The sequence below is a fragment of the Clytia hemisphaerica genome, unplaced genomic scaffold (assembly GCF_902728285.1).
Source record: "Clytia hemisphaerica strain Z4C2 unplaced genomic scaffold, Clytia hemisphaerica genome assembly, whole genome shotgun sequence".
Lineage (NCBI taxonomy): Eukaryota > Metazoa > Cnidaria > Hydrozoa > Leptothecata > Clytiidae > Clytia > Clytia hemisphaerica.
Window position 1 is genome coordinate 125,582 of NW_027104237.1, and position 21,660 is coordinate 147,241.

At 35.3% G+C, this 21,660-nt stretch overlaps 1 protein-coding gene across 1 annotated transcript in view; it reads right to left on the bottom strand.

Moving 5' to 3' along the window:
• The window catches only part of LOC136816047 (ATP-binding cassette sub-family C member 4-like), a 62,635-nt gene that overhangs the window by 20,459 nt on the left and 20,516 nt on the right, over positions 1-21,660 (bottom strand). The window contains exons 13-20 of the mRNA XM_067072478.1: positions 7,783-7,974; positions 6,087-6,181; positions 4,965-5,051; positions 4,012-4,108; positions 2,497-2,662; positions 1,368-1,510; positions 697-855; positions 216-253 (exon numbers count right to left, since the gene is read on the bottom strand). Of these exons, the coding sequence (XP_066928579.1) occupies positions 216-253; positions 697-855; positions 1,368-1,510; positions 2,497-2,662; positions 4,012-4,108; positions 4,965-5,051; positions 6,087-6,181; positions 7,783-7,974 (977 nt within the window). The remainder of the gene's footprint in view (positions 1-215; positions 254-696; positions 856-1,367; positions 1,511-2,496; positions 2,663-4,011; positions 4,109-4,964; positions 5,052-6,086; positions 6,182-7,782; positions 7,975-21,660) is intronic.

Consider the following 21,660-nt stretch of genomic DNA (forward strand, 5'->3'; position numbering starts at 1 on the left):
TTGACGCCACGCGAGCACACATTTTGAGAAATTATTATTATTATTCTGCTTTGTCAGCATAGAGGCGCGCCTAGAAATCTTACGAAAATTTTCTTCTCAAGACTATATGGTGAAATAAAAATCATTTGAATGCAAAAATTACAAGGTTCCACACATTAGTTAGGATTGAGCTAAAAAATACAATTTTGGTATGTATCACAAGAAAATATAATCACCATTGAGCCATATAGTAGTCAGTGAATGTCAAAACAACCTGAAATATAAATAAATTTAAATTACAACAAATTTGTTGACACCGCTTTAACTAAGGCCTAAGTAAAGAAGTAAAGAATTTATGTCTTCAAGCTTTAAAAACCAGTCCTTTTAGAAAAACCGTATTTGAGTGAGAAAATGTAAACAATTACATGTTAAACACATAATTTTAAATTAGAACAAACTTATATAAAAACACAAGGCTTCGATTGCCAAAGTATTAAACAAGTTAAAAAGACTTTAAGGCTTTTCAGATTATTTAGGAAATTACAAACAATACTCGTTAATATTTAAGGCTTATAAAAGTCAGGAAGTTATCCAAAGGCTTCCAAGATTTTGAATATACTTATAGAAAGAAAATTCCAATCTTTGAGGTTTATCTTCTCCGCAAAAATTTGATTTTGATAGAAAGAATGACAAACAATTGGAGCAAATGCTACCTACCTGACCTGAGACAAGAAATACAGGGAGCAGAAACGTAAGAAAACATCCGAGTCCTTTGTAGAAGTAATTTCTGACGACTTTGAAAGACAGCGAGCCTGACGCCATCGTTTCATCCTGGTTGTCTTGTTCTTTGAGAACATCTTCGATTTCGTTATTACTCTATAAAAAATGATATTTTGTTAAAATTTCAAACTACAGACTTCTTGTATTCTATTTTCTATTAGAGGAAATCATATCGAGAAATTATTATCGAGGAAAAAATTTCCCAAAGGTATTGAAATCTACTTTTTTCGGGATGGAAATTCAAATTTAAAACAGGTATGGCGCTCGAGTCTTTTAGAGGAATTGGTAAATTTATCTTAAATTTAGAAAATTATACTTAAATTTATTTGGCTAAAACTAAAAGCTCCGACGGGATCTTCAAAATCACTCATTAAATTAGACTATTATAGGATCGACGAGATTCAGTGAGATTTTCGATAATACATAAAGTTGCCCATAAGATTATAGGTATGAAATGCTTGATAGTAAAGTTCAAAGTGAATCAAAACCCCTACTTTGCTTTTTGAAAAAAAAGAGAACAAAAAGAGCTCGTTTTAGGCTTTTAGAATGATTTGTTAAATTTTCGAGCTTTTGAAGGTAAATCGACCAATCGAAAATAAGCATCTTACATATAACGACATTGCCGACATATTACCAACGACATCAAGATTCGACGTTAAGTGATCGGGTAGTGCTTTCAATTTGTTATTTAACTTCTGATCTTGGGAATCATCCACACCATCTTCTAAGAGGAGTTCTTTCTCGTCCAGCACTGTTGCAAGAAGCAAAATGTAAGAAATTTATTCCCAGTGACTTGCAAAAAACTTCACATATTTTCATTTACGTTTTAAGGCAAAGCCAATCTCCTAGAGTGCTTGGACTTTCGTTTCAATGCACCTCGGAGTTATTAACCCAAAATCAACACCCCCCCCCCCCCAAAAAAAAAAAAGAAGTGTCAATACTGCATGTACAAATTTATCAGATTGAGGTTAAGTCTTGCGACCACAGCCGATGGCTTCTCTTAAGATAGCTATTTACCCAATGGGCGCCACTTTTTCTCCCTACATTAACCATTTACGCTTGACCCTTTTCTTTAATTGCTGAGATGAGAGACAGCAAGAACAATTTTTGTGTTTTTTGGTACGGCCTGGCCAGGGGTTGAACCCACGCCGTCCGATTTCTTATCCATAAGTTAAGTAAGTACTAGTATGCGATCGCAGTCGACGGCAACCCGAAGGCTCCCTTTACTCTAGCTGTCTACCCGAAGGTAGGGGAGGGCGCCACTCCTTTCCATGGGTTTCTCCACTCACCCTTGATCCGTCTCTTTAATTGCTGAGCATCAACCAGAAGTACCATTTTAAGAATCTTTGGTATGACCCGGCGATCGAACCCACAACCTTGCGCACCGTAGTTGGATGCTCTACCTTCATGCTACGGCCACTATTATTATCCATAATGAAGTAAGAAGCTCACAACATGACTTGACGTCAAATGAAAAAAGTCACGGAATTACGAAAACACGTTGATTTGCCGGCATGTTTCCGGTTCTACATACCAGTTGTTGTTTTTTAGGACACATTGATCGTAGTACTAATGCATATCTTTGTACAAAAAACTTGGAAAAACTAATAAGAAAATCTCGAGAAAATTCCAAAAACCGCTTTTTCCAGGAAAATCTTAATGCCATCTTTTGAAGCGCCTAGCGCTAGCTTCATTCTGCCGTCCGAAATGCGGCGTAAAATTAAATGATTTCTTTACCGTTATCATCATCGTCATTTGATTCAAGAAACCCTTCACCACCACCGTCTTTGCCAATATTCTTAGATGGAGATGAACGGTCAACAACACTCTCTGTATCCATAATGGAACCAAGATCAATTCCCATGTTTTGAAAATCGTTCAGTGAACCTTCACAAACATTGCCCTGAAGTAATATAAAACACGCTTTGCAAAAATGATTATTATGTTATCCTTAAATATTACACTCATGAGCACTTTATAGAGTTTGTTGAGGAGCAAGTTGTGCTTCTCCGCTGATCACAAGCGATTATGCAAAGATCAATACTTGCTGCTACTCGCTTACATATGCGGAAAGATTATTTTTAACCCCGTAACTTAGAAATCTGTGATGAGATATCTTGTTTCCTTATTCATATTGGTCCATTCCATTTTATGACCATACAGGGGGGCTGGACAAAGATTTCCAGGGGGTAACCCGAGAAGAATTTCCAGGAGGTCTAAAGAAGTGTTTTTTATTCTTCCAGGGGGTAAAAAGTTATTTTTGTTCGTCCACCCTCACTCTTAGACATGAAAAGAATTCTTTTCCAAGAAATTTGTTTTCAATTAAAAAGGTTCGTCCACCCCCCCCCCTGTATGGAAGTTTTATGGAACAGCCCATTGTTATATTTTTAGAGAACAATTTCAGCCAGAATTCCTGTTTTGTTGGTGTGTTGTGCTGAACATTTGTTTGATCACAGTGCAGGAAATAAGGGCATATCCCTTTTTTTCAAGTACAAACGGCGATACACCATGTGTCACGAGGAACGGGTCAATTCATTGGTGGATTTAAGACAATAGAGCAAGTACGTCGGTAACATGCAAAGGAGTGCAACGTTCGTTAAAAGACAATGAAAAACCTCAATTAAAAATGTCAACTAAAGATAATGTTTGAGAGTATAAGTTCGCAACAGAAAGCGACCTTCATGATCAGTCAGATAGATAAAAGCAATTAATTAATTAAAGATGCAAAATAAAAGATTAAAAGTTGTTTTGAGCTATGACATCGCATTTTAATGTTCCTGTAAACAATAAAAAACAAGGAAGGTCAGCCCGAAATGCTAAGAAAGATTAGAAGATTAATACACCTTGTCGACCGTAGCCGCCAATTGCCGCGCGGGCATCTTTTATCCGTTATACCACCCTAAAACCGTCCCAGTCTTTTTTTCACACCTATAGACAATAGATAAACTTCTTGCCCGATAAACTTCAACGAGACGTAATGGCTCTGTTGTGTCGCGGGCAGAGGGTCAAAGGGTCAAAAGTAAGGGCGATTAGTTTCATATTCCAGAAGAGAAATCATCTCGCATCTCCAGCATTGGGATGAATATATTAAACGCGGTTTTGAATGTTTTAGCTAAACAACCAAGTCAGATTGTCACATTCGTCATATCCCGTTGTATGCGCAAAATGAAAGATCTGTTACATATTGGATTAGGTTTCAAGCCGTCTGCATCGGCTATTAGTATTTGGACATAATAGGTATTTATCACTTACATATTGCAAACACAAGATATCTGAAGCATTCTTAAGAAATTGAACTTGATGCGTCACCAGGATTACTAACTTGTCTTTTAAAAGCTTTTGAATGCAACTAAAAAAAGTAGAAAAAAAGCAATGTCTATGTTTAAAGGTCATTTAGTAGTCACAGACCTCTACAAAACATCAGGTAGTATAGAAACACCAGACCGTTAGTGGATACCAGCAGCCTAATCACTCAGTAGCATCCCTTTTTCGAACACGCGAAAAATACGAAAGCTTAATTTTTCGAAAAAAGGAGAAAATTCAAAACACTTTATATACGAAGTATTCCTAAAATCTTAACATTCCTAGTATTATCAGTCAAAACCAGTGACCTTTATTTATCCCTGGACCAAGTTACTCAATACCGACCAAGCAAAATATTATGATAGGAGTTTTTTTTCGAAATTGATACCCGCGGAGAGAGCGCTATATCTAGTTTCGCTTGTACACTGATGATGTAGCGCTGTTTGTCGTTAGGCAAAGTTTCAAACACTACAATGGCTTCATCTCGGGTACCAATTCCAAAAAAACTCCAATCAAAAAAGGCAGATATAGCTTGGTCCAGGGATATATAAAGGTCAGTGGTCAAAAGAAGGTTTTTCGCATGTGACGGAAAATGGATTTTACACAAAAAGTAAGCCAGAGATGAACTATGCAGAATTTTAAGACAGGAAAGCTTCTTTATATACTTCACTGACACAAAAATCCGTCTAAGAAGGAAGAAGCTTCATATACCTTATCGGGGAAAACTTCGTCGGGGAAAAGTGACGAAATTTTGGACAAGTGACGAATATTTTCCCCGACGAAAATTTTCCCCGGCCTTAATGCGTTTGCCAACTACCAGCAAGTGACGAATTTTTCCCCGACGAAAATTTTCCCCGACGGAAATTTTCCCCGACGAAAATTTTCCCCGATAAGGTACTTACTTTTCGAAAATATATCTTCCAACTTTGGTATCTACAGCGGAAAGTGGGTCGTCCAGATAATAGATATCTTTGTCACTGTAAACAGCTCTAAGAAGAAAAAGCACGATGAGCGTTGTCGACTAAATACAGTCGACTCTCGCTAATTCGAAGTCGAACGGGGAATCTTATTTGTTCGAATTACAGAGATATTCGTGACGGAAAATGGAAACAGGTTCGAATTATAGAAAGATTCGAATAGTCGATGTTATTATCGAATAAGCCATAGTTTAACTTAGCTTGAAATTACAGTTTAAATCTTCATAACTACAACTCGAAGGTATCCTTTACTCAAATAGTATTTTCAGGAGACTCCGCTGTATCGCATTTCATTCATTGCAACTCATTAAATCCAGTAACCTCAATTGTTGTTAAAAAAAGATAGCTACCTTATCGGGGAAAACTTCGTCGGGGAAAAGTGACGAAATTTTGGACAAGTGACGAATATTTTCCCCGACGAAAATTTTCCCCGGCCTTAATGCGTTTACCAACTACCAGGAAGTGACGAATTTTTCCCCGACGAAAATTTTCCCCGACGAAGTTTTCCCCGATAGCTATTTAGGATCAAAGGATAATGAGAAAAATCACGGCTGGAAAATAAAAGATGGTCATTTTTTTTATAACCATTATAGCTGGTCAAAACCATACTTGCTTCATTGGACTTTTCCAGAAAAAAAAGAGTATACCCAGCTGTTGAGGAGGTCCATCCCTCTGTGGCTGGAAATGCTGTAACCCCCTGGAAATTCCCCATGGAATTCCAGTTATTTTTGACAGATTTTTGTATCTCCCTATGGAATTCCACCACATATCAAGCCTTACCCCCTTGGAACGGAAATGGACCTCCTCAACAGGGGGTAAACGGTTTTTTTTCTGGAAAAGCCCATTCAATAATGTAAAAGTATTGGAAAATTCTAAGCCACACAGACCTTTGGTAAAACCAGTGGAATTCCCTCCTCAGCCTTCCCTGCCACTATGCTACCGGTCTGAACCTACAAATTATTTGCGGCAGAACATAAAACAGACGATTTTTAAGATGGTTTTTGTAGAAATCGGATCAAATATAAACGATAAAAGACTATATCAAACCTTGCTAACGCCACACGAGCTTTTTGACCACCACTTAAGGTCACTCCTTTTTCACCAACCAGAGTCAAATCACCGTGCTTGAAACGTCGTATATCCTGACGAAAAAAAAACCAAGCAAAGGTATATTCATTTGATACATAACAAGCGATACTTTTATGGACCTACCTGTTTATAAGACGAATAATGAAAGTTTAATGAAGGCAATGTAGCAAAAAAAACTGAATAATTTAAAATTTTGCAAATTGGTGCCAAAAATTTATTATCGAAAAATGAACTTTTTCATATTAATCACAATTTAATTTTACTTCTTTGTATAAAAAATCAGGAAAAACCAATAAACGGACTTTTCACAAGGTCCAAAAGACCCTATTTTTGGCCATTTTGCCCCCCCCAATTTTTCCGTCACATTTTGGTAATCACCATTTTGCACCTTTGTACCAAAAATCACAAAATTCCTATGATTCAATCCCGAGAAAAATTGGTAACAGACGAACGGACGGACGAACACAGGTTAATTTCTATAGGACCTCCAAATAGGTCCAAAAAGCCAAACAATGTGTTTTTAAACGATACTTCAAGTTGATTTCAAAATCTTCAACCAATTTTAAAAATATTTTGACATCATCTTCTAATCATCAGATGTTCTTAAGAATTTATTCAAATAAAAGAGGGATTTCGAATATAATACAAACAAATAAAAAATAAGGTTTTTAGTGTCATTTATGACCATCGATCTGTGTCCGCAACTTCTAAAAGCTCAGAAAACAACCTTAACGTTAAAGCGTATTAACCTTATCAAATCAATTAGCCATTTCCGTAGCTGAGAAGCTACATTACCTAATCCTATGGTCCTGTGGTAGGATTATTGTGGCAAGTCTTAACCATTGAGTTTTAAGCCCGAAGGGCCAGAGGCGAATCTTTAACCTTTCTCAGGCAAGAAAAAGTGAAGCCTTAAAATATGCGTCGTATCTTTGATGACGGATTGAATTTAGCGATTTCTTTGTTTTCGAGTGGTATTTTTTTTTAATCTAGCGGAAAGTTTTACTTTCAATCCGAATTTGTATAAAAACCACACGGGCCGCTCAAGGCCGCGCAACTTTGGTAGGATTTAGTGGCTTCAAATCCTACCAAGGAGATTCGATTCTAGCCCTTCGGGCTTATACTGCATTGGTCTTAACTCACTTGTGGCGAAGCAAACACGGCGCAACATTGGTGCCGAAGACCAGTGATTTATTCACACTGTGGTACTACATTTATAGATTAAAAATGGATAGAGAGCTAAGTTTGCTATGGTCACGAGCTGTATACAGTATAGAGGGATGGAAGACAAAGACACTTTCGGGAATCGAACCCGGGCCTCCGCTTGGCGACACAGTGATTAGACCACTGCACCAACGTGACCTTATCCTTAGACCAAGTTCACATGTTACTGTTCCGTTTCGTTCCGGTATGATTTTCGTTACGGATCGAGTGTGTTCATATTGGTTTCGGAACCTTTCGGAGCGAGGAAACGGAGCAGTTCCGTTCCGATGAAAAAAGTGGAGCGAAACCATTTCTATCTGTTTTGCTTTGTAGCGTCTTCTTTTTTGACGTTTCGAATTTTGACGTTCACACTTGTTTCGGAACCGTTTCGGAACGGAACCGTAACGTCTGAACATGGTCTTACTCTAAAATCATGTAACAAATCAAATCTTACAGTGTGCATTCCACAGGCTTTGATAACCGTTTGGTACCAGTCCTTCTTGTACTCTCTACCAAAGAGTATATTTTGCCGAACCGTTCCGGAAAATATCCACGGTTGTTGAGTTGTGAATGCAGTAGACCCTTGTACTTTGATTTCTCCTTTCTTGACGTGAAGTTCGTTCATTGCAGCCATCAAGAGTGAAGACTAAAAAGTATAAAAAGATTATTATTTATAATGACCTGTTATGGTGATATCAGCCCTTCCCATTGGGGAATGGGTCCTACTGCAAACTATGCAGGAGAGCATAAAGCTCGTCACAGGTTAAGGGGACGAGTGACACCACACACCACAATATCTTGTATATCACCCACACTCTTGTATCAGAGTATTGGTTGACCCGGGCGAGGGTGTGTTCATTTGCCAAGTGAACTGTACTACAGCGGGGATCGAACTCGGACCTCCCAGATGAGAATCCAGAGCGATGACCAACACACCACTACGCCTCAATGACACATGACTTGCAATTTATGTTTGTAATAAAATTTCAGCACCTCAAAAATCTTTCCAAAAAGGTTTTTCATAAAAACCACCATTCTAAGTTTTTTTTTTCCGTCGGTTTAAAGTGACGTCGTAAAATTCTAGTGGCCGTGCAGGTTTACAGTTTTAACGATTTCTAAAAGTCTACTTATCGATATCACTTAGGTCTTACCGGGACATGAGTTTTTTTGTCCAGTGTTTCGTATTATTTGTTTTATTATTCGTTACTGTATCTGTACTAGCCGTCCCGACGCCCGCCCCGACGTCGTCCAAGACGATTCTTTACCATGATGATTAAGCTCGCTTCGCTCGCAGTCATTATTGAAAATTAAATGTATTTCTTGCTTGTGAAGAATATGTCTTATCTTTCTTATTTCTTTAAAGAAAATGAACCACAATATTTTCTTGTTTGTTGAATGAAACAGTGATTTAAACATTTTCCAAGGAAAATTAGATAAAACCTATTTCTTTTATTGCGAAACAACCTAAAGAAAATTCATGTATTTTTCAAGGAAAATCGACCGATAAAATCTCTTGTATTTTCCAAGGAAAAAAATTACATAAGAAAGATAATTTTAATATGTTTCAAGAAAATTGTCAGAACATTTTTTTTGCTACTTTCACCAAGCTGATTTTGCAAGAAAGGTAAAAAATGGAGTTATTATGAGAGCAAATCGAATCGAAACTGACATTTTTTTAATGTAATAGTAAGGAAAGAAGATTCTTGGAGTACACATTATTTTTTTATAAGAGTATATTTTATAAGAAATTCATGATGAAAGTTACCAAAAAATTAAGAATATGCTAAGAATATCACCATCATGGAAGCCAATCGGTCAATATTTCATTCTGGTGTGTAAAATACCAATCAAGCAGATGGCCGAACCAAAATTTTGCCAATTATCTATCTCCCCCAGACGATTCAAGCAGTAAAAAAAAGGAAAATGCTTGAAAAGGGTTAATAGTATATTGATCACACCACAATGATTGAATGAACTCCATCATTTGAGCGCCTTACGGGCACTAACATTAAATTCATTATTTGGAACGAAAAAATCTTCAAAATAAACAATATCTTATCTACTCAAAAATAATGACATTTAAATGATTACTGACAAAACTGACAAAATTATTTACAAAATTGACGCCGCTAAAAACGAAATATTGTAATTCATTTTGTACGTTTGTTCTGCGTCATGAGAAATCCTCCATTATTCAAATGAAGTTGTACATTAATATCCGAAACGATATTTAAAGTTATTTATTATCACTTAATGTTATTTTCATTTCACCTTTTCGTGGATGCGATTCGACCGTGTCGATAATTGCTTTCGTCCAGAGTTTTAAAGATTTGTCTGTTAAGACATCCTCTGGATAAACGGTGATTAAGCTTTCAGAATAATCGATATCGTCAATGAAGCTGAACTTTAGAACCGGTAAATCTCGGTTCAAAATTGCCTGGTCGTGGATGAATTCAAAGCCAAGCTTTTGATACAAAGACGTCACTGATTCATTCATTTCAACTCCTTTCATCAACACAAAAAACTTTGTTGTACCATCGAGCTGCAATAATTTCTTCTTCAGAAAAACCATCAGTTGAAAAAGTGCATCTGTGTCTTCCTTAATGAAGGGAAGCGCATCACCAAAATATAATCTTTCCAGGTTTGATTGAAAATAAATAGTTAAATTTTGAATTGTCTTTGGAAAATGTGTGTCTGGTAGAAGCGTGTTTGAGTGATATTCAAATCGATCGAAGTTCGGATTTCTAAGTAATCCTAAAAGACTTTGGAAGCAAATGGAAACACCATTATGTTCTCGGTTAAGTTTGTCACCGACCATTCGCCTGTACCGAAAGTGATGATTTAGTCCGTTAGTGATAAGAATGAAACGATGAACTGGTAACCAGGCAAGCTCAGGAAAACGAACAATAAACTTTTCACTGCCGTAGCGCCTAAACAAACTCAAGCATCCGATGACAATAGAAACCTTTGGATTTTTGGAAAGCACCTTCAACTCCATATAAGAACGTAGCGTGTCGTATTCATGATATAAATAAAAGATGATTTCTCTTGAAGCATCTGTATTATCTATTTCATCGTAGAATTCGTCAACGAAACTGTACATCTCATCTCTTTTGATGGGTTGAAAATTGTGGGAAAGTTTCTCAAAGTCCGATCGAATATCTTCAACATCGTTGATCTGGATGAATTTACGGTTAGCCTGGTCGTACAGTCTTCCTTCGTAACATTGATCTCTTAAAACAGTTTTTATAACCGACACAAAGAAAGGGTATTCATATTTATCAAAATAGGAGCCATCAAACAAAATTTTCGCATCAGTAAAGACGGTCAGCCTTGTCTTTTGAAGACAATATGTTTCCCTCGCTTCTGTTTCTTTGATAACCAGTAACATTAACAAGATGAATATTCTCTTGGACCAAGCTAACCAACTCATTTTTGTTTCCTTTGCTTTATAGTTAATTCAATGAAAAAGTGAAAGTGACAGTCAATAAGAGACGATATCAAAGCTATGAATACTGAGTTGTGAGGTTGTTTGCAAAATAATCCCCGATCAAAATGATTTAGAAATAGGCACTTCAGTCACGTGACTAAAACCTCTCGCCGCGATTTAGTGGAAGCGCGATTTCAATGTTGAGACGGGGTTTTGGTTTTTTTAGAAAATGTATGCATTTTTAAATTGAAATTTCGCAAGGTCTCCTTCTAGCCTTTAAAAAAAACAATAACTGTATTCAGAGTAGACGATGCTATCGTCCGTTTATAGTAAATGCGAGTAAGAGTTAAGGCGTCAGGGCGGTTTACGGGAAAAAAGTGGCGGTAGAGTTTTGGAACAAAACGGACGATACCAATTTGGCGCACCTCAATATAAAAATCCTTGCCTGACTGACCTCTGAGACAGGTCAGCGGGTTTTCGAGATTTTCCGTTTCCGTTTTTTGTTCGAACTGAGTGCAAACAGTGCAAACAGCTAAACGTTTGAGAAAGATGGCTGATGAAATTTCACTCAGATTGTTTTTATGAGATTTATTTTCATGGTGGAGAACAATTATTTCTACTTTTATTAGTCTTTTTTATGCATGAATTTTTGTGTACAGTATATAAGTCTTTAGTGTGTCAGTAGGGATTAGATTCCTCAAGATTTGCTTTTGGAAAAATCTTTTTGAATATGAACAACAACCTGACTGACTTTCCCCTCAAGATTCCATTTTAATCAGGCAAGGTATGTTTTCCATTCTTTCCATTCCTTGAAATTTTCAGCTTGTGCTTTGATGTGGTTTATGAGCATGAGCAAGTAATTTTCACATATTCTCACTCTATTCTCAACTACTTTATACCTCAAACTACTTTTTGATTTTTGATTGAAAATACTTTCCTTCATGTACTATTTTTTCATGTTTGTTTCTAATCTATTTCCCTAAGTTTCTAGGAATAGAACCTTTTAGAACTGGTGTTACAAATTCTAATTCTTCTTATTTATTGGGCTGTTGGGTGTTCAGATAATACGCAAAGGCAAATCCACGGCTTTTTTCAGTTTTTTTCTTTTGCGCCAAATTGGTATCGTCTACACTGTAAACATCTCCGCCACTGCTTACTCCACCCGAATTTATCACGCCTCTCCTAAACTATTCCCTTTTTAGTGATCTTGTGTAGACGATAGGATCGTCTATATTCAGAGCCTTGATAATTGACTTAGTTTCTCCCGAGTGTGCTAAATTCATAATTTTCTTCAGTAAAATTCTACAGAGCTTTGAAAACCTTTTTTTGTCACAACTTTTTTCCAGCCACGTTTAATAAAAAGGCACACCCTGTTTATTATAGAACAGAAAATAAGGTTTCCAAAAACTATAAACACTTTATATTTAATGTATTGCTAACCTTGCGAAAAATCACTTTTGTGATTATCAAATTTCCAACGTTACCCCCGTCTCAAGAATCACTTTCGATTTTGCACGGGTTTTTTGATCCTACAGACGACAGCCAGAAGAGAGTAGACACATCCACATCAAAATTGTTGACAATCCTGTTAAAATTCTTTAAAAAGACCATAGAATTGGAAAAGGTGAGTTTGTTAAATGATTTTCTTTCAATCATAAAGCTTCTAAGAGAAATAAAAGAGTTACAGAGTCATTTTCTTTCCTGGCAAGTTGCTCTAAAGAAAGGCTTAACCCTTTTTATATGCTTTTTATGAGGCCTTGAAGTGATGCTGAAACTTTACACTCCCCACTCCCTTGGCCTTTGGTTATTTGCTGCATCAATTCTTCACTTTAGTCACACCAATAGATCTTTTCAGTAATGCCTCAACCATCTTAAACTAAGCACTCAACGACCGATACTTTTTTGAGGCTGGTTAATTAAATTGCAATCAATATTGGAATGACTAAACTACAGCTATGATAATGCTGGGATATCCTGAATCATGGGCAAAATAGTTGCTATCTTGCCCATCAATAAAGATTAGATGTATTAATACCCGGGGGGGGGGGGGTACTAGGGTTGGCGAATGAGGGGTATGTGTGGACGGGACCTCCGAAAACCGACAGACTGATTTTTGCTGAAAAAGTGACCCTTAGAGAGAGTTTTTGAGAATCCTGAATTTTCCGACCCTTAGAGAGACCAATTTAAAACTTTCTGATTTTTCCGACCCTTAGAGAGACTTTGAAAGGTGAAAAAAACCGACCCTTACCGTCCGCACATACCCATCATCCATTTTTGCCTAAGTACCCCCCCCCGGATTAATACCAACAATCAGTCAAGTGAAGTTAATCTAATATATTTTGAAGACCGTACCAAAAAAAGTTTGTTTATAACCACTCGACTTTACATGCGCGTTCAACTTCTTCGTGAATTGCCAGTATACGTTTGCATTATTTAAATAGTATTGATAGTGTAACACGCCATAGGCGCTGTGGTATAGTGGTCATTGACCTTAGTTGTCTCACTGGCAGTAGTAGTTCACTTGGCAAGTGAATGAACCTTTGCCCGGGTCAATCCATGCCATGTGAGGGGAATTGGATAGTCAGCTCAAGGTGCTGACAGGGCGCTAATTAAAAACGTCTATAGTTATGAAAATGGGCCTGAGAGCCTCCTGCGACTCAACCAAATAGAAAACAGAAATAGATACTATCGAAGTGGGATCGCCTGGAAGACTTTTGCTTGTGGATGCACAGCTAACACTGGTGACATAATTCAACATAACTATATCACTGTGCTGTGGGCTTTAAAATCTGTGACAGAGTAGCTTTGTAGAGTGCTACAGGATTTGGATCATCTGATTTGTCATTATTGCAATTACAGTATTTTGGATTATGTTGCCTCATAGGTGTTTTAATAGGACTGCACAAACCAAATCTGCTGTCAATAAATGTCAGAAAATTTCTTTTTTATACCTATTCAGGATTCCCAATTCAAGATGTTGACGTGAATGTGTGCATGTATGGGAACATTTTGAACAAGAACAAGAACAAGAGAATTGTATGGATTGGATGGTTTCCTGCACGTTTTCAATCAAAGTCTCAAAGATTCTTACTCAGAGCTGAATTATGACTGTTATGTAAAAACTTTTACCCAGGCCACGTTGGATATGTAGTCGAGATGAAGTTGTATGTTGTTCGATAAACATATGTATGGTTGCCAAAATAATTGACTCTTGATTTACTGTAACTGATACAGAACTTGACTGTTTATGTCATTCCTTGTTGTTTTAAATCTTATGATACAATAAGAATGGAAAGAGTAGTAGTATTTATTAGTAGGCTATGATTACGAAATTCTTTTGGAGACTACCTTTTAATTTAAGAATTTTGACAAGTATTTAACTTAGGCGATTACTGGAAAAATTATGAATAGTCAGGAATAGCAGGAATTTTAATTTAGCAATCAAAGGATATCTTTGGGCCAAAAATTGTGATTTAATAAGCAATAAAGCCTGTTTATAAGGCCTGACATAGCACAAGTTTGGGGGAATATATGAAATAAATCAACTTTGGCAGAGATTTTAATTAAATCCCCTAATAAAATTTTCAACAAAATTCCTTCCTTTAAGATACTTTTGTAATTTTGAGGATATATCTCAAGTAATGGTCAAATTTCATCCAAAAATTCCTTCTCTGGTTAATTTTTAATGATATAACAGGGTTAATTGTCTTACTGTGTCTTATGTTTTATGTTTTCAGGAGTTTGAACAAGTTCTTAGGGTGAAATTCTGTCAGATAATTTCGATCCTGTGAAATTTATTGGAATTATGTTGAGGATAATCTTTTTATATAATTTTGTTAATTTAAGAATTCCAATTTATTAAATAATATAAAATATAAGAAAATGGTGAAATTTCTTGCATGAATCAAAGTATGTATTGTTGTTCATATGAAATTAAATTGACAAACATTTAAATTTTGGCTGTTGTCAGCCGATATGTCTTATATAAAATCCTGATATACAGTGATTTCATCTATTTTCATCTATTATTCAAAATTTCCTGCTGAAAAAAACAAAAATTGTTCTTTATTCTTCAGTGCGTAAAACTTTGCAGTTTCAGAATCCATGTAAAATATTTAGTGCTAAATTTGATATAATACCATACATGTTTTTTTTTTTTATAAGCATACAAAAATCCGAAAACAGGCTCAGAAATGCTTAGGTCGAAAGCTTAATAAGGCTGAAAAATGCTTGAGGGGATGCTTAAATCTAAAGCATAAATTTAGGGAAATACTGAAAATCGGTAAAATTCCAGCCAAAAAAAGCCAAAATCAGGAAAAAAACATTTTTCGTAGGCTCAAGTAATGCTTGCCATATGCTTAATTTTTCCCCATATCTGAGCCTAGATATGCTTATAAGTGCAATGCTTATAAAAAAAAAACATGTAGAGGAAGAAATTTTGTAATGCAATGATTTATTCCGGCGAATGGCCGGGAGTGGAAATTGAATCCAAGTATATCACAAGTTATGGCGAAAAAACAGTTTTATGACGTCTCAGCAGCTCACTGTGACGTCATTAAATCAAGAAACTTAAATATCTTCCAACTGGAGCCACCTTTGGTCATAAAATTTTGAACATGAACTTGTGGAGCATTTGTAACACATTGAAACCAAAATTTTTAATTTTTTCTGCTGACGTCAGCAAAAATAAGCCAAATTCGAATTTTTGCAATAAAATGCTGACGTCATCATTTTTTTCCAAATTTTTTTTTTGAAAATTTTCTTTGTCTTAATATCTTTCAGTGTGCAAAATTTCAGCTTTATAATCAAAGTACATCGAAAGTTATTGCGAAAAAACGGTTTTATGACGTCATCAGGTGGCTCAAAATCAAAATTTCTTAATTTAGGGCCGAAAATTTGAAATTTTTGAAAAATTCTTTTTTGATACTACGAGTTACCATTTTTAGCACAGAAATTAATCAAAACGAGCATGAAAAAATAAAATCCTTACTTTTAATCGTGATTTTTAGTACCTTTTACCCCCGGATTTCTTCATTTTTTCGTTAGGTGTCTCTATAAAAAAGGTGTTAATTCTGGGATAAATTGAGTTTTTTCAAAAAAAAATTTTGAACCTATAGCATAATGATCAAAGATCACCTAGAAGAAAAAAAATCAGAATTATAGCCGAAACATTCCCAAAATAGAGTTTTTTTCTATTAAAAAATGTCCTTTTTTGGTCCACTTTTTGGAAGGCCCTCTACAGTAAAAGTTGGCTAATTTTTGCTCCAATCAGCTTCACAAAAAATCCAATAACTTTTTTTTCTATAAATGCTACATAGGTCAACGACCCCTCGTTAAAACGAGAAAAGATAGAGCTTTCCAAAGAACTCAGTTTGATAGGGGGATTTGAAAGTTTGAAAATCGGCCTAAAGTGCCTATTAGAAATGATAATGATGATTATGATTATTCCCAAGACTTTGACTAGTGTGGGCATTACCTCAAAGTAAAAATTTCAATCGATATCCTTATTGCTCTCGACTTTTCCCGGAAAAAAATTGAATACAGGTGGGTGGAAGATAATGACAATTTTTGGAAATCACCCCCCGGACATTGTGAATTTTGAACCCCTGCACAACAGATCTCACCCCCGGACAAGCATAAGTTGACCTCCACCCTCGAACATTAAAAATTTCCCCTAAACAGAGCAAGTTTACCCCCCATAACAAGGCAAGTTTTGCAGATTTTTCACTACCCCCGGGACAAAATATCTAATATATCTTCCATAAAAGATTTTCTGGAAGAGCTCAATGAACATAAACATTAACTTTGCTCTTCCTAAAACAGGTACAGACTTAATAATTAGATATCTAGAAACTTCGCCATTTTTTAAAGATTACATTTCAATACATAGATACCACTCAGAGAAAGAGTCTCATCTAAAACTGTTGGGGAAAACTAATTATTCTAGCGGAATCTTTTGGACTGAATTCAGGATCCAGATTTATTTATTTCCTAATTCCTTTTTATCCTTTAAAGAATCAAGGAAACAGCTTTTAAACTCATAATAAATGATAAATAAATAGTTATTTAACAAAAATCTTTTTCATTAAAAATAAATCACCACAAAAAAACTTTGAAAAACTCGCATACCAAAAGAGAATATAAAAACAGATGTTGGAGAGAGAAAGACCTTGCTATTGGAGCAATTTCTTTTGATTTTCTTTTGATTCGCAGGTCTTTGATGTTACCGCACTTTAAGATGTGTAGTGTACGCGATTTGGACCGGGCATGCCCGAGTTTTCAAGGTTTGTATTGAACATATGAGCGGATAGCCAAGTGGTTGAAAAAACCATTAGAGGAATAAAAATTTTCAAAATAATTCATAACTTTTCATTATATCATGCCTAAAATCCAAAACATAGCATATTTTGCGAGCATTGTATGGACTCGTAAGGTGATGACTGATATTCTTTTTGCCAAACAATTCAAACCAAAATTTGGAAACAAGGAGTACTGCAAGAAAAAGATAGAGTCCCACAAGAGAGAAATGAAGTTTTTATTAGGAAATGTATACATATATTTTCATTTGTTAAGATTTAAAATCCATATATTACTGTCAGTTTCACGCCTTGTGTGATCATCAGATAATATACTATAAATACTACAAATAAGATTTTCTCTCATAAGATGTATACACCATGCTAGAAATGGCAAACCGTTAGGTCAAAAAACATTGATTAGGCTCATGTTCAATGTTTTTCACTGACTGTCGGTAGCTTTAATTGACAATCAACAGTTTTATTGGACTGTCAATTACAGATTATTGACAAAAAATTTTTTCTATTGACTGTCAATCCATTTTCTTGAAAAGTAAAAGAATATATTGACCGTCAATATTTCTTTATTTACAGTCAATTTTTTGGATTGACTGCCAAGTACTCTTATTGACAATCAATATTTACATGTTGACAGTCAATTATTTTGATGACAGCTGGTTTTTTACATTGACAGTCAAGCTTGAAATTTAATGATTTCTTTAGTTTAAATTCCTCTTAAAAAATTCTTAAGAAGATACTCTTGCCTTGATGTCTTGCCTTACAATGATGTTAACTATTATATGTAAAAACTTTGTTTACAGTTTCTACAACTTGTAATTGTACTACATAAAGAATGAAAATAAATTTAGCCTTATTTACTGACTTTTATTTTTTTTGATCAACAAAACAGTTACTTACTTATTTCCCTTTATCTTGTTAAGCATATGCCTACCATCACAGCAGTAGTTTTTTTCAATTTTAGTTTGTTTATAAATTTTATCTCTACGCATGACATTCGAAACGTACTGATTGGTAGAATCAATTCCATAAACAATGAGCGAGCCAATCAAACAACAACAATGTTTCAATGTTTCTCAGAAAAAAAGAACGCTCCTTCGCAGTTGTTTCGAACTAAAATTTTGAACAAAACTCCATCCCAAGAAAGAAAATATTCTTACTAACTTTTTATGTTTTTTTTTTCTCGATTATAGTCCCGGGGGGGGGGGGCACTTAAGGTAAATGACCTACCAGACGTTCGGCCCTTAAGGGTAGTGCACTGTAAGGGTAGGAAATTACAAAACTGCACTGAACTGCACTGTAAGGGTCGGAAATTGTGATAAAAGGCCAATTTTTTGGTAAAATTGGCACAAAATTGGTCAATTTTGGAGGAAAAATTCCACATTTTCTTGGAAAATTGCAAAAATTTTCGCCCGTACGGGCGAGAAGTTTTGAAAAAGTGCACTGTAAGGGTATGATTTTTCATGGAAATTCACTGCACTGTAAGGGTCCGATTTTAGAAGCCAAATTTTGGGCCGAACGTATGGTCGTTTTCAGATCGAGTGCCCCCCCCCCCGGGATTATAGTATTTAGAGATCGCCCAAGTGAAACTCCCAGAAGGTAGAGATCGTTGTTTAGATAAAGGATTCTTGATCGAGGATGACTAAACACAGCCAAAACAACACAATTAACGAGGGTAAGATAGTTTCGATGTTAAAAAAAAAACTGCTACTATTCAGTTTTGAATCAAGTTAAATCTTTTTAGGCCTCTTTTCGTAAAAAAGATAATTCTGAATGTTATTATTCTAATTTAGCACGACCTTTAGCACGACCTTCAAAAGAAGTTCAGACAGAAGATTGTACAAGACACTGGGTGACGAGATTACAGGAACCCCAAGCATATCAGGTATCCCCTGAAAGTGGGAATACTTCCAGGTACCTGGCTTTTTTGGGTTCTTTTAGTTTTTAGGTCCCCCACTTTAAGTGGGGGGGGGGTGGACGCCATGTATTTTCGTTTTGGAAACAAATAATTTCTGTTACATAGATAGGCCTTGCAATCTGCATTGATGTAATTACAATTTTTTGTGATATATAAGAACTTCTAAATTTTTTCAAGCCTTTGAATGTTATTAACTTTTTTGAGTTTAAAGCCCAAAAATGTTCTTAACATGTTCTCAATTAGTCATTTTTGAATATTTTGTGAACATCTTTGTTTTTTTCAAGTCCGCAAAGCCTTAAAAAGTTCTTAAATCTTAACCTATCCTTTAAGATTTCTGTCATCGAAGCATCATGCTCTTATAGAGTTTGCTCTTATAAAAAAGTCGCCGCCCCCAAACATATTTTTTTCTGTCGGTTTAAAGTGACGTCGTAAAATTCTAGTGGCCGTGCAGGTTTACAGTTTCAACGATTCCTAAAAAGTCTACTTATCGATATCACTTAGGTCTTACCGGGACATGAGTTTTTTTGTCCAGTGTTTCGTATTATTTGTTCGTTACTGTATCTGTACTAGCCGTCCTGGCGTGGTCTAAGACGATTCTTTACCATATATAATCAAGCTCGCTTCGCTCGCTGTCATTATTGAAAATTAAATGTATTTCTTCCTTGTAAAGAATTGATTTCTTATTTCTTCAAGGAAAATGAACGACAATATTTTCTTGTTTATTGAATGGAACCGTGATTAAAACATTTTCCTGTATGTCCTGTATTTTCAAAGGAAAATTAGATAAAACACATTTCTTGCATTTGGTAATGGAAACAACCCAAGGCAAGTTCATCTATTTTCGAGGAAAATCGACCAATATAATCTCTTGTATTTTCCAAGGAAAAAATTACATGTATGATTTTAATATGTTTCAAGAAAATTGCCAGAAAATTTTTTTTGCTACTTTCACCAAGCTGATTTTGCAAGAAAGGTAAAAAATGGAGTTATAATGAGAGCAAATCGAATCGAAAACTGACAATAGTGACAAAAGATTCTTGGAGTACACGTTATTTTTTATAAGAGTATATTTTACAAAGAAAGTCATGAAGAAAGTTACCAAAAAATTAAGAATATGCTAAGAATATCATCATCATGGAACCCAATCGGTCAATATTTCAGTCTGGTGTGTAAAATACCAATGAGGCAGATGGCAGAACCAAAATTTTGCCAATTATCTATCTCCCCCAGACGCTTCAACCAGTAAAAAATAGGAAAATGCTTGAAGGGTTAATAGTATATTAATCACACCACAATGAATGAATGAACTCCATCATTTGAGCGCATTACGGGCACTAACATTAAATTCATTATTTGGAACAAAAAAATCTTCAAAAAAAACAATATATTTTATCTACTCATAAATCTACTAACGACATTTAAACGATTACTGACAAAACAAAATTATTTACAAAATTGACTGCGCAAAATACTGTACTCTTAGGTTCCAAATAAACGGGCCCCCCCGCTTGTTAATTTTTCGAAAATTTTCCAACCCCCCCGGACCTTATTAGGACCCCCCCGTTTATTAATCTTTAAGAATATTTTCAGCTGTCAAAGAGAAGGCCCCTTATTTTGCTCTAAATAGCCTGATTTTAGCCTATTTTTACCTTATTTTTGGGTTTCAGAAGTACAATTTCCAACCCCCCCGGCAATTAGGTCCCCCCCGTTTATTAAAATCTAGAAAATTTTCCAACCCCCCGTTATTCGAACCCCCCCGTTTATTTGGAACCTAAGAGTATTAAAGTCTTTATTTGGACGCCACAAGGCTCTTCGATAAACAGGACATTTTTATTGATACTATGATAGATACTATGGTATATGAGATTGTCTCTAATATAATACCAGAGAGGAGTCGCTTATAATACGTGTTATATACTAAATGTAATATGTAAGTGTAATAAATGTGTGATATGATAATAACATGATAGTTACGGGATATTATCGTGCACTTTTTTTGTAAGAACAATTTTATTGGATAAAATGACCCTCAAAATCGGCAAAAATAAGAACAATTTGAAAACAAAGCTAACACTGTCCGGAATAAATGAATTTAAAGCAAATAAAAAGGTCAAAGTAGTAGAAATTAGCCTCAACTTTGCCCTAAAATAAGAACAGGATAAGAACAATTTGAGTCTCAAATTACAAAAATGAAATAAGAGCAGCCGGAAACTTTCAACGGGAATTAAATGGTTCCTAGAACAGTAGGTTTTTCATCTAGATGTTTTTATAAGAATAAAAATTATATAAGAAAAGGCTTCGATGGCTAAAATCTTAAGAACATAGATATGAACATTTTATTACGAACTCTGAAAACACTCAATTTCATAGGAAATAACACAAATATTCACAATATGATTCAGAATGAGAACATTTAAAGAGCATTTTTAGGCAAAAGAAAACTGACAAAATTATTTACAAAATTGACTATGCTAAACGAAATACTGTAATTTATTTCATACGTTTGTTCTGCGTCATGAGAAATCCTCCATTATTCAAATGAAGTTGTACATTAATATCCAAAACGTTATTTAAAGTTTTTTTCAATAATCCTTGTTTGTTATTTTCATTTCACCTTTTTGTGGATGCGACTCAACCTTGTCGATAATCGCTTTCATCCAGAGTTTTAAA